General features: G+C 36.5%; 1 protein-coding gene across 8 annotated transcripts in view; it reads left to right on the forward strand.

Annotated features, from left to right (window-relative positions):
• Window positions 1–10897, forward strand: part of ATP2B1 (ATPase plasma membrane Ca2+ transporting 1) — a 99167-nt gene extending 88270 nt beyond the window's left edge. For 6 of the 8 annotated variants that reach the window (XM_081956670.1, XM_081956667.1, XM_081956668.1 and 3 more), the window contains 3 exons: window positions 1798–1905; window positions 3916–4098; window positions 7946–10897. In XM_081956670.1, coding sequence (XP_081812796.1) covers window positions 1798–1905; window positions 3916–4098; window positions 7946–8260 — 606 coding nt within the window. In that variant the 3' untranslated portion in view covers window positions 8261–10897. Of the gene's footprint in view, window positions 1–1797; window positions 1906–3915; window positions 4099–4401; window positions 4574–7945 lie in introns of all 8 variants that reach the window. The other 2 variants (XM_081956674.1, XM_081956673.1) reach the window with 2 other exon arrangements.
• Window positions 10898–14403: the final 3506 nt, after the last annotated feature.

Here is a 14403-nt window from a genome sequence, read left to right on the forward strand (position 1 = left end):
TCTACATGGGGCTTCCCTTGAGATGCACTCGGAGACTACAGTTGGTCCAGAACGCGGCCGCGCGGGTGATTATGGGGAGGACTAGATACTCCCCTGTAACACCTCTCCTGCGCGAGCTGCACTGGCTTCCTGTGGTCTACCGAGTGCGTTTCAAGGTTTTGATTATGATCTTTAAAGCGCTTCATGGCACAGGGCCTAGTTATATGCAGGATCGCATCCTGCCCCACACATCCCTACGACCAATTCGCTCACACAGAGAGGGACTTCTCCGGGTGCCGTCCGCCAAACAGTGCCGGGGGGCGACACCCAGGAGCAGAGCCTTCTCTGTGATGGGCCCAGCCCTGTGGAATGACCTCCCCCGTGACATCAGGATTACTTCCGATCTCCGCTCCTTCCGTGTACAGCTGAAGACCCACCTCTTTCAATTATCTGGCCTGGCTCAATCGTAATTTCTCTTATTCCTCCTAACTGTTTTTTAAATTGTCTTTAAATATTAATTCTTAATTGCATATTGGGTTTTTACAATTGGGGTATTTTAATGCTGATTTTTAACTGTCTAAATGATGAAATTTGTTACCTCCTCCGTGTATGCGTGTATGTGTGTTTTGTATTTATGTACGTTTATGTGCTGTTATATATCTTCTATGTTTTATGCTCCATTGTACGCCGCCCCGAGTCCTACTTGGAAAGGGAGCGGCTAATAAATCCAAATTATTATAAATTATTATTATAATTATTATATATCATTTTGGCCTAATGTCTATACCAGCGATGGCGAACCTTTTTTAGCTCGCGTGCCATAAGGGGGGGAGTACAGGGGGGTGATGTGCGGGCGTGCCGCACCCATAATGCAATATGCGACCTCCAGTGCGCATGCACGCACTACAGGCACGACCTCCCCCATTTTTACATGCGTTTTTCGCCCTCCCCAGGCTCCAGAGGCTTTATAGGAGCTTGGGGAGGGCGAAAACAGCCTCGCCTGCCACCCCGGACACCCTCCAGAGGCGTCAGGGAAGCCTCCAGACAGTCCCTGAAGCCTTCGGAGTGCTCAAAACAATCCTCCGAGCAAACCGGAAGTCACTTCTGGTTTGCTCGGAGGGTTGTTTTGAGCGCTCCGAAGGCTTCAGGGACTGTCCGGAGGCTTCCCTGACGCATTCGGAGCGCTCAAAACGACCCTCCAAGCAAACTGGAAGTGACTTCTGGTTTGCTCGGAGGGTTGTTTTAAGCATTCCAAAGGCTTCAGGGACCATCCGGAGGCTTTCAGAGGGCAGGGGAGGCTCTTTTCGCCCTCCCCAGGCTCTTATAAAGCCTCTGGAGCCTGGCGAGGGCGAAAAATGGCTTTTAAAAAGGGTGAACTCAGCTGGCCAGCACGTGCATGCACGCTGGCCAGCTGACAGGGCAGCACCTCGCGTGCCCTGACAAATGGCTCCGCGTGCCACCTGTGGCACATGTGCCATAGGTTCGCCATCACTGGTCTATACATTTGTTAATATGATTTGAGAAGAGTAATAAGTTTTTATAAAGTCAATGTTATCTGGAAGTACACAGTGAAAATTGGAAGCTATAGAAGATAATCTTGGATTTGTGAAGTTTAGGATACAGTAGAAAACATCTTTTTTCAATGGGCAGCAAAATTGCAAGCCATTCCAATGACATATGTCCTCTGTCTACTTATGAATTGGTTCGTGTAATGGCTAGAATTAACCATCTTTTTAAATACTTACTGAAATTCTATCATAAAGGCCAATACCTTCATTGTTTTCAAATAGCTAATACCATCATTATTTTTCTTAACAGATAGTTATTGTACAGTTTGGTGGGAAGCCTTTCAGTTGCTCTGAGCTTACAGTAGAACACTGGTTGTGGTCAATTTTTCTAGGCATGGGAACACTTCTTTGGGGCCAGGTATGTAGTACTACTTTTGTAGTTCAGTTCCTCAAATACCAAAGCTTGTGTTCTAGAATGCATTTTACTCAGTATATGGCTTTTTTCACTGTCATCAATTTTTTCCCATGCTGTTCTGCTATTGCTGTTTTAAACTTTGAAATTTCAGAACAATACAGGTGAAACCTGAAAAATTAGAATATTGTGTTCATTTATTTCAGTAATGCAACTTAAAAGGTGAAACTAATATATGAGATAGACTCATTACATGCAAAGCAAGATAGTTCAAGCTGTGATTTGTCATAAGTGTGATGATTATGGCTTACAGCTCATGAAAACCCCAAATCCACAATCTCAGAAAATTAGAATATTGTGAAAGGGTGCAATATTCTAGGCTCAAAGTGTCCCACTTTAATCAGCTAATTAAGCCATAACATCTGCAAAGGGTTCCTGAGCCTTTAAATGGTCTCTCAGTCTGGTTCAGTAGGAATCACAATCATGGGAAAGATTGCTGATCTGACAGTTGTGCAGAAAACCATCATTGACACCCTCCATAAGGAGGGAAAGCCTCAAAAGGTAATTGCAAAAGAAGTTGGATGTTCCCAAAGTGCTGTATCAAAGCACATTAATAGAAAGTTATGTGGAAGGGAAAAGTGTGGAAGAAAAAGGTGCACAAGCAGCAGGGATGACCGCAGCCTGGAGAGGATTGTCAGGAAAAGGCCATTCAAAAGTGTTGGGGACTTTCACAAGGAGTGGACTGAGGCTGGAGTCAGTGCATCAAAAGCCACCACACACAGACGGATCCTGGACATGGGCTTCAAATGTCATATTCCTCTTGTCAAGCCGCTCCTGAACAACAAACAATGTCAGAAGCATCTTACCTGGGCTAAAGAAAAACAGACCCGGTCTGTTGCTTAGTAGTCTAAAGTCCTCTTTTTTGATGAGAGCAACTTTTGCATCTCATTTGGAGACCAAAGACCCAGAGTATGGAGGAAGAATGGAGAGGCACACTTTGCAAGATGCTTGAAGTCCAGTGTGAAGTTTCCAAAGTTTCCAAAGTCTGTGTTGATTTGGGTCATGTCATCTGCTGGTGTTGGTCCACTGTGCTTCATTAAGTCCAGGGTCAACACAGCTGTCTATCAGGAGATTTTGGAGTGTTTCATGCTTCCTTCCACAGACAAGCTTTATGGGGATGCTGACTTCATTTTCCAGCAGGACTTGGCACCTGCCCACACTGCCAAAAGCACCAAAACCTGGTTCAATGACCGTGGGATTACTGTGCTTGATTGGCCAGCAAACTCACCTGACCTTAACCCCATAGAGAATCTATGGGGCATTGCCAAGAGGAAGATGAGAGACATGAGACCGAACAATGCAGAAGAGCTGAAGGGCGCTATTGAAGCATCCTGGTCTTCCATAACACCTCAGCAGTGCCACAGGCTGATAGCTTCCATGCCACGCTGCATTGAGACACTAATTGCTGCAAAAGGGGCCCAAACCAAGTACTGAGTACATATGCATGCTTATACTTTTCAGAGGTCCGATATTGTTCTATGTCCAATCCTTGTTTTATTGATTGCATGTAATATTCTAATTTTCTGAGATGGTGGATTTGGGGTTTTCATGAGCTGTAAGCCATAATCATCACAATTATGACAAATCATGGCTTGAACTATCTTGCTTTGCATGTAATGAGTCTTATCTCATATATTAGTTTCACCTTTTAAGTTGCATTACTGAAATAAATGAACTTTTGCACAATAGTCTAATTTTTTGAGTTTCACCTATATATGGAAAAGAAAGCAAGTAATACAATCTTTCATTATGCATCCAAATGCATAGAAGTATTATGCTGCAATATTGACTAGCTACGATTTGTTTAATCCCTCTCCAAAAACTTTAAGCTAGCTGTTTCTTATTTGAAGCCTTTTAAGGAAGGGCAACTGAATATGTCACTAATTCTAAAAGGGAATTTGAACATAAGGGAAAGTTTTCATAAATATGTTTTTTTTTTGTTTCCCATTGTTATAGTTGATATCAACTATTCCAACCAGTCAGTTGAAATTCCTTAAAGAAGCTGGCCACGGAACACAAAAGGAAGAGATTCCTGAAGAAGAGTTAGCAGAAGATGTGGAAGAAATTGATCATGCTGAAAGAGAGCTAAGGCGTGGTCAGATCTTATGGTTTAGGGGTCTAAACAGGATACAAACTCAGGTATGGTCTTGTAAAGGTAGGAAATAGGGTTGAGGACTTGACATTTCCTCATTGTTCTTAGTATTGGTTTGGATTGTAGTCATAAAATGTGTGACTGAAATCTTTATATGGGAAAAGTATTAGCTTTTTAAACCTTCAAATTCCTTCTTTATTTCATCACCAAATGTGCTTCTCGCCTCTTTACCTGCTCTATAAAAGTGCCTTTTTTTCTTTGCTTTTTATGTGTTGTAGATGGGATGCTCCTTTCTCTTGTTCTCTCTCTCTCTTGCTGAGCAAGCTGTCACAATCTCTGATTCCTTGCAGATGGATGTAGTGAATGCTTTCCAGAGTGGAACTTCCATTCAGGGGGCCCTAAGGCGGCAACCTTCCATCGCCAGCCAGCATCATGATGTAACAAATATTTCTACCCCTACACATGTAGTGTTTTCCTCTACCACTACTACTACTACTACTTCTGCTTCTACTACTGTGGGGTGTGAGTGTGTGTTCATAAGTGCATGAAATTAACGTTTCCTAATTCACGCATCTAACGTTTCATTCTTTCCTTCAGTCGTTAAATTCATCATTAACATTTTTTCACATTTTTACCTTCAAAATGAGAGTCCTAACCCCCCCCCCCCGCCCTTTTTCGAGGATCACAGTTCAAGTGGAACAATTGAAACAATTCTATACAGTAAAAACCTTTAACATGTACATAGTACCTTCATATTCGCACAGAAGAGACATTTTTGAAAAATATTTATAGTAATAGCTACAAATATTTGAGTATATGTCTTGAAGTCTGTAAACAAAAAGATCTACAAACTTGTTTAATGAAATGCTTAAAGCTGGCCCAAGACAAATATGTTTAATTCATGTTTATTTCTGTAACTTCAGAATAATTTGTAGGTCATGTGGGAAAGGGCTTTAATTTGCAGCAGCAAAAGTAGCACATATATTTTTCATAAAGATTGCTATTTTATGTGCTAAGCTCCTTCCAGAATTAACAGCATTTAAAGTGAAAATACATAAATTGTATTTTGTGCTATAAATATTAAGACTAAAATGGCCTTTATGTTAAAAAAAAAAAGGTAATGCGTGATAATAAAAGCCTTGTTCAACTCTCCCACCAATGCCATTGAAATGACATTAGCCTTTTGGAGACATCCTCATAGTTAGTGGTGATGTTTACAGGTAAGAAAGTCTTCACTGACAGGCATGTTATTCAGAATGTCACATGATGATCATTCCATCATGTAATGCCTAAGTGGAATTACAATCTTTAGTTATGGAATATGTGTGTGTGTGTGTGTGTGTGTGTGTGTGTGTGTGTGTATGTATGTATGTATGTATGTATGTATGTATGTATGTATGTATGTTTGTATTTGTGTTACAAATTGTGATAAGGAGGCGAGCCTGTGGCTTAGTGGCTAAGACTCCTGCCTAAGATATATACAGCCCAGGTTCGAATCCCAGTAAGGGTATGGCTAGCTGATGAGAGATAATTAGCTCGAAATAGATCTATACTAGTCTCCCTTTATTTATTTATCAGTACAAATACAACACACACACACACACACACATATGTGTGTGTGTGTGTGTGTGTATGTATGTATATATGTGTGTGTGTGTGTGTGTTGTAATTGTACTGATAAATAAATAAAGGGAGACTATAAAAAGGCAACAGTAAAAATAAGAATATGGTTTTCTGCCTGCATGGTCTTCTGTGATAAGCCAAGGACAGAAAGAGGGAGTAGTGACCTTCATATATATATATATACAGAAAGAGGGAGTAGTGACCTTCATATATATAGTGTATTCTTCATATAAATAGTGACCTTCATATAAACCAGCATATATATATATGCTGGTTTTGTTGCATTTGGGTCTTTTCCCGTGTAAGATTGAGATTGTCTTTGCAACGTTTCGGCAAGATCTCACTTGCCATCTTCAAGCTTGGGCTTCCATAACTAAAGATTGTAATTACACACAGACACACACACACACACACACACACACACACACACACATATAAATATGCCATTCTATAAAGAGGTTACGTTCATGGCACAAGTGAAAAAGAACAATAGAGACAGAAATATGAAATAGATCTGTTCCATCCGGCTTATAATGGGGGCTTTTGATAGACATTGCTTCCCAAAAAAGACATACACAAAATATAGTGGCTATAATATCAGACTCAAGTTAAATATTCTGAATGTAGGTTGATCACACATTGGGTTTCATAATATTGAAGTTGTAAACATGAGGACTATTCTGGATTGCTTATTATGGATAGTAAAAGCCTTTTTCCCTTTTATTTATAGTCTTGTTTTCTCCATTATTAATTGTGGTGTATTCCTTACATATTCCAACTTGAATATTAATGGAAATGTCCTGTGTTTATAGGATCTTTTCATTAATATTTGTAAAAAGCATCTTTCTTACTGTTCCTCAATTTTTGAAAGCAATAATTTGAAATGCCTCACAATTTACTTCAATTACCTCACTACAACCACGCTTTAGGGCATAAAAGGCTGGAGCTCTTTTGAACAGGGAGAAGCTATAGAGCAGAGGTGTCAAACTCAATTTCATTGAGGGCCGCATCAGGATTGTGTTTGACCTGGGGGGAAGAGTTGGCGGGGCCAGACTGGGCATGGGTAGCTCAATGTCACTCATGTCGGGGGCACCTGTAGTGGTTTCAGAGCTTTGCCAAAGAAAACGGGCTCCCAAGCTCCATTTTCAGCTCCAACGGCCTCTTGCAACCCCCTGCCGCCCTCTCAACCTCCGTTTTTGCTGGTAGAGGCAACATGGCCAGTCCTTTGCTGTTTTCAGGGCAGCCCCATGGGCCAGATCAAAGCATGCCATGGGCTGGATCTAGCCCCTGGGCCTTGAGTTTGACACCCCTGCTATAGAGTGAGGTTGGAAAAAGAACTAGAGTTGTTTATATCTACAGCAGCTTCAGCATTGACTGTATTGGCATCTGCAGGATATGGGAAGTCTTAATTGAGCAAATACCAGTTTCAGAAAACAGCTATCTCTTTTTGTTTCATTACCAAAACTAGATGACATCATCAGTTATTTACCTTGGTAATGAAATGTCTGTAGGAAGAGAATCAACTTCAAAAAACACCAAAAACCCAATAAATAAAAATGTTTAGCTAGGCATGTGCATTCCATTAATTTTAATTTGATGAGATATTTATTTATTTTTTAGTGATGATCTAGAACTTACTGTATATAAAAATGGCAACTGGGATATTTGAAGCAAAAAGCTTAAAATATATTCAAAGGTATTTAAAATATGTTTGCATAATCCTGACTCGGCTCATATTTTTGTCATTTGAGCATATTTCTATGAAAGTATTTTATGTGACATATACTCAAATATTTAGATTAAATCCAGCAAGCTTGAACTAGCTTGTATTATATTGAAATTTGCATAGCTCTAACCACAGTTCCCAGCATTTTTTTTTTTAAACTTAAAATTCTTAAAGTCCGGCCAGTAGTCTATAATTCCATATTGTAAAAGTCTAATATTCATCTGTCTTTAAAATGGAGTACAATTTATCAACTGACTTAAACTTTTCAACATTTCACATTAGTTATAAAAGTAGATAGCTTCAATTTTGTAGTTTGACAAATTTGAACCAATTTTTTTACATTTATTTCTGTTATAGCCTGACAGTGCTGTTCTGAAATGCTCTTCATTTTTATTTTTATTTTTTTACAGTTTATTGCAAGTTCCACTGCATTATATAAATTCAGTTCACTCGTCTTACCTATTTGTGGATTCAACCTCATAAAACAACATTCCCCTATGGACAATATTATTAAACAATAACACTTGTACTTTTCATACTTGCAGATTCGGGTGGTGAATGCATTTCGTAGTTCCTTATATGAAGGATTGGAAAAACCTGAGTCCCGAAGTTCAATCCACAATTTTATGACTCATCCTGAGTTTAGAATAGAAGATTCTGAAACTCATATTCCACTTATTGATGATACTGATGCTGAAGATGATGCTCCAACAAAACGCAACTCAACTCCTCTTCCACCATCACCCAACAAAAATAACAATGCAGTTAATAGTGGAATTCATCTTACGACAGACTTGAGTAAGTCTGCTACCTCTTCATCCCCAGGGAGCCCACTGCATAGTTTGGAAACATCACTCTGATTGTATGCTGAATGTTAACACACTAGCTGCATTTAAAGAAACACACTGAAACTGGGCTTTCTCCCTCACTACGATGGACAAGATGGTATTCTTGTCTCGGACTTCAACAAGAAGATAAAATTGTACGAATGTAGATTTATTTTTTTAAAAAGAAGCTTTCTGCCAGACTTCAGGGTGCTTTTCTGGGGGAGGGGAAAGTGGGAGTAATAATGAACTCTGACAGATAAACAGTAACTTGCTTATGTGTCCTGTGGATCATTAGCTGTACTTAAGAATGGCCCATAAGAATGTCTTACCTGAACTTATGTTCTTAATTCCTTTGATGAGAGGGCTGGATTGGGCAGGAGAGCCCAGGATCACCAAATTTATAATTTTCATTTCTGCTCTTGGCTGTTAATAATTTGAATTATTTATGTTTATAAATAATGCAGATCTGTTTACAAGGTTTGTAGATACTTTTTTGTTCCTGTTCAGAGATGGGAAGTTTTCCTTATAAATGATGTAGAAAAAAATAGTCCATCAAATACTGCTGTATTTTCAGGAAAGGGTGTTTCTATTGAAACTGTACTAAAAATTTTGCCTGCAACTTACCTTGTTAAATATTGTAGATAGAACTGCTACTACTAATAGCCAAATAGGTAACACTAATGCTTTGTTTAAAAAAAAAACATGAGCAATGGTGTTCTAATGAAGTTATGGCCTCTGTCCTAATTAGTTTCTTAAACATTTACTACTTAATGGTTTTGAAACAATTGTAAAAAAAATTAAAATTCAGAACTCGCTGAACATGTTCAGAATTTAATAGAGGATTGTTTAATACAGGACCTATGATGGAACTTGCTTGAAATACTTTTGTTATCTCAGGCAAAATGGATTAAATCAAAATACATCAGAACTTTACTCCTTTTTGTTTTTGTCTAGAAACAGTAGCTTGGTGAACTGTGAGTGGAGCTGTTTATTTTTCTGACCTAAATATCTTTATAGCATGAAGGCTATTGGTATTTGGAAAGTTATGAATAGTTACCATACACTGTTTTGAAATTCATTTGAGTTAAAATAAATCATCCCTTTTGATAAAATAAATATGCGGCAATGGTTTTTATAGAATCCAGCATCTTTATAAATATTAAGTTTTGGTGGCTTCACTAGATGCTAAAGAACAAAGACTGTGGACTGTTTCTGATTTTATGCAGAAGAGGTGCTCTGGAATACATGGAAGTATGAATACATCTATCTGTAACACTTTAAAGCTGCCATGCAGTCCAAGAAAAAAAAAAGTTGTAGACAGGTTTTCTTTGCATTCCTGCATGTTCCAAAACCCCTGTTCCTGATCTGATCTGAAGCACTGCACAGTCCAATCCTCAGTGAGTGAGAGATAGAAATAAATCACATTAGAAACTTTTTCCATTCTAAAAGAAAATATGAATAAAAGTATGTTCTCCAATATGCCTATCTTTGATAATTTGTTTTTCTTAACCAATAATTGAACATGTCCATTTTTCTTTTTGTATTTATTATGTGTCTAATTTTAATTTTTGCATTCTGATGATTTGGGTTGCTTTCTTTCTATTTGCCAGTACAGCCCAATAGAATAAGGATAAATACCTTACTGAAAATATAGGGCAGGTAAGGAGAAACATGATCCTCTCTGATAATATATTTTCTCAATCATGACAGAATAATTTTCTACTCTTCAGAATGATCTACTTATAATTTTTTTTCTGAAAGAGATGTATATTCCTCATAAGAAAACTTGGAATATGTCTGCTGCTAAATAAGACATTAACTTGTCTGGGAGCTGAGCTAACAAAGGAAGAAGGGAATGCATCTTAAATTTAGTATATAATATTTAAGCACCTCAAGAATATGATAGTTACATCTGTGAACATTAGCTTGTTTTCTGGGGAAGCAATTTCAGACATGTGTAACGTTACAGCTAGATTTTATCATTCAGATTTCAAGTAAAATATACAGGGATTCGATAATGGTTAATTGTCCTTTCACTGGACACTATTCCTCCATAAGGTTTTGCATTTTGTATCCAAATATCAACCATTCATTTTCTAGTTGTTTTGTCTTTTATCCTATTTAGAGAACTTACTATTTATGCCGATATAGTAATTATTTTCATATTCTTATTTTGTAAGTGGATAAGAAGTATGGTTTGCAAAGGTAGTATTTATGTAACTGGGAGAATGATGTAATTGCAACGCATATTGAAGAATGAGATGTAATTGTTCAAACTATCTCAGCTGTGTATGATTCATTATAGTTGTTATTTTTTAAACTTGCTATTTGGAAAGATTTTCTTTTAATGGTAATCATCATTATTTGAATATCCAAACTCTAGAGTGAATTCTACAGGTCATACCTCAAGGAGAAATTTAATTTACTCACAAATTAACTTTTTCAATCCTGTTGACTGCAGTACATTGAGTCTTAATAGTAAGTGTAATCTAATACCAAGGATATTTGTTCTATAATTTTACTACTATGAAAGCAACATAATTTCATTATTTATTAAAGTAGTCATTACTGCTTTTCAATTACTGACCCCACATTGCTTTTCCTGGTTGTAAGGCTTACTTTCATTTTGCTTGATGTAACTTAAATAAATAAATATGCTGTTTATCTGTCTCTGGATGGGGACTGAAATCTCTGAAAATATTTTACTTGAAATACATAATTTTATTCTGAATATGTAGCCTGTTCTGTATTTGACTTTTTACTTTGTGATATGTACCTCATTAGGATTTCAATTTGAAATATTATTTGAATTAATTTTAGCTAAATATGGATTCAAACCAAATTAATATTCGGGACAAATTAACACTTGCAAAAAATCAATAACAAAGAATAGACTCAATATTAGATAATAGTCTAAACTGATTGTATATATAGATACAGCAGCAATGTAAACTACTCCCAAAAATGAAGCAACAATCTGATAGCTTTCCATTTCATTCTGTTTGAATGAAATAACATGAAGGATTTTTATGTTTTTTATAGCATAAAATAGGGAATCAGAAATACAAAAGGCAAATTGGCACAACCACGTACAATTGGTTATTTAATTTCCAACCCAGAATCTAACCGGTTTAGAATTTGACATAAAAATGATGGTCCAGTTATAGGCATTGTGCCACTTTAATAAAATGAACAAGAACTTGATATTGGGTATATCCTTCAGTCTGAGCAGATTCAGTCTCAGGGATGTCATTCAGGAATCCAAAGTCATTTTTGTGAAAAATGACTTTGTGGTTGAAAAGATATTCATATTTTAAATACTTACATTTTTTCTTTTCAGTTCAACTTGTGTTTTCATCTTGCTAAACAGATGGAATTCTGAAACATTTCTATTTTATCAACATATCACAGTTGCATACATGGTTAAGAACTTCCTCTATGGGTATGTTCTAGATCAGGGGTGTCAAACTCACGACCCGCAGGCTGGATGCGTCACATGTTGCCCACCCCCATTTTAGCAAAGGGGGGAAAAGTTGATATGTCATGTGTCATTGTGAGTTTGACATCCCTGCTCTAGATAATTTAAATGGAAACTGTCTTAAATCTGAAGGATTGTATACACTATTTCTTTTCCTATTGATTTCCTACTGCAATGAGGTAATGTGGTGTGATGAGATTGCACTGTTCATATTCTGCAGCCAGAATACTGGTTTGGAGTTATGGAAATGAAGTCCAGTACATGCAGAGAGCAGTAATTAAGGGAAGACAGTAAAGCTTTTGTGTAAAGTATTTCCATTTATTTAAAATCTACTAGTAATCAGTTTAGTTTGGTATTCCTTATATTCTCATAGAGAAGAAAATCTACCCATGCCAAATAATGTTAGAAATTATGTAGCTGGTTGTGAAGGTCCATTCTACATGACATGGAAACTAGTGATAAGAAAGTTAGCTGCAAAGTTTTTTTAGATGTCGGCTATAACTCATCCTTTGTTTTCATTTTTGATCCCATAGAAGTACAATCTACTATTGTGCATTTCAATACCAATATAACATGTAATTTAAGCTAAATCAAATTCAGCATGACAATTTATCATCATCTTGAAAACTTTCCTTTGGTAAATGTCTGAAGTTGCAAAAAGGAGAATATTGCGTTAGATTTAAATCTTGGTAAAATGGAATTGATATTTAGGCCTGTAGAATTTAGCTGCCTTTGGAATTATTACAATTCTTACTTTGGACACTCAGCTCCACCACATTTTATGAATAATAAATAACTTCATCTTATTCTTCCTTATACATTAATCTGATGCTTACAGTACAGTTTAATTTTATGTCTCTTCGGTGCACACATTTTTGTGATGAAAACAGCCTTCTGAAGAGGATTCCTTTTTCCACCTTTTTCAAGTTGCTGGTCTGGCTCAACTTTGATCCAACTATATCGCTCCTGACGGGTTTTTTTATTTGGGGTATTTTAATTGCATTCAATTTATTTAGGGGTTTTTAAACATTGTGTTTTTACTTGTTTTTATCTATCACTTCACCTCCTCCTGGTATATGTCGTGTATATGTCTTGGTATATGTTTTGTTATATGTATGTCGATATATTTATTTCCTATGTTTTGTTGTACGCCGCCCCAAGTCCTTCAGGAGAGGGTGTGGCTAAGAAATAAATATTTATTATTATTATTATTATTATTATTATTATTATTATTATTATTATTATTATTATTCAGATCTGCCTGATATAACTGTGTATTAATAATTTCATTAATTTTTAATTATTTGGGTTTATGAATATTTTAGAATTTTATTGTGTTATTATAAACCATATAGAACCTTGACACTGGCATACAAACGTTCACAAATTAAAATGTTCAGCCTATATATTTTCATATACAGATGTGATTACATGTACATTGAAATAATTATTTATAACCTAATGCTTTTTTCTAGCCTGAAATTTTTCTGAAACCAAAGACCATGAAACAAAGGATTATTTTATTTAAGTCTGTAAAAAAATCAGCATTGACTTGGCTGAAAATGAAGTACCATTAGGCACAAGATTTCTCTGTTAAAAGTACAGCTACTTCAGAAAGTTCCAGATGTGGCCCATGCAGCAATGCCTGTGGGGCAAGGGAGGATCATCAACAAAATTAGGATGGCATGGCAGTGCTATCAAAGCCCCTGTTCTTTCTGTATACAATATGTGCAACATCAACACCCAAAAGATGTGGAGTTTCAGTTATGGTGCTGTCATTGCCATTTTGACCACTAAGGATTTGTGGGCTCTGAAGCATTTTTTATTCCTGTTAATTGTAAGTTCTACACAACTGTTTGAAGAATTGATACACTTCACAATAATGAGTATTAGTTTATTATTATTTACAGTACTTGATTAAATGTGATGGGAGCTGTATAAATCAGCAACATCTGCAAGGCATGAACTAGTAAGACAATGGATGTGTCATGATCTAAGAACTGATCTTGTACATGTATTGTGTACAGAGGAATGGGGCCTGGGTTATGATTCTGTGTCAAACATTTATGCTCTTTCTCCCACACTCATTCTGCTGGAAATAATGGTCTGTGTATCAGAATAACTTAGAAATATTCAGCAAGTAATGAACAATAATGGTACCAAAATGAATTTTTCAACCTGTATCTAAATCTTCCGTGGGTATAAAAGTAAACATGAGAACTGTATGCCATTTTAAGGAAAAAGAAAAAGAAATAGCCCTAAAGAGTTTTATTTCTGTTTGATTTGGATGTTATATATGTGTCATTTTTATGTACTGATGGAATTTTATCATTCATTTTAAGGTCTGTATTTCACAAATATGTGTAGTTTCGTTTCTGAACAATACATTTTACTGAACATTTCCATTGTGTGGTATGTTGGATTCATGTATTTGTACATCTAATTTTTGCTTTTGCTATTCAGTCATTCAGCTTCCATTTTTTGAGTTGGGAGATAATTCTCAGAGCACCATTTTTTAAAGCAGAAATGAAAGCTTGAGAATTAAGATACACGTTTTTTCAAAAACATGTTTCATGCCTATGTACCAATCAGGTCTGATTTCTGAAGACTGCACAAATGGTACATTATCTTAAACTGTCTCCAATAATAAAACCGTATGTCTTGTGAGAATACACTTGAGAATACATTCTTTGGTATT

The sequence above is a fragment of the Natrix helvetica genome (assembly GCF_964273705.1).
Source record: "Natrix helvetica genome assembly, chromosome: 6".
NCBI classification, from domain to species: Eukaryota; Metazoa; Chordata; class Lepidosauria; order Squamata; family Natricidae; genus Natrix; species Natrix helvetica.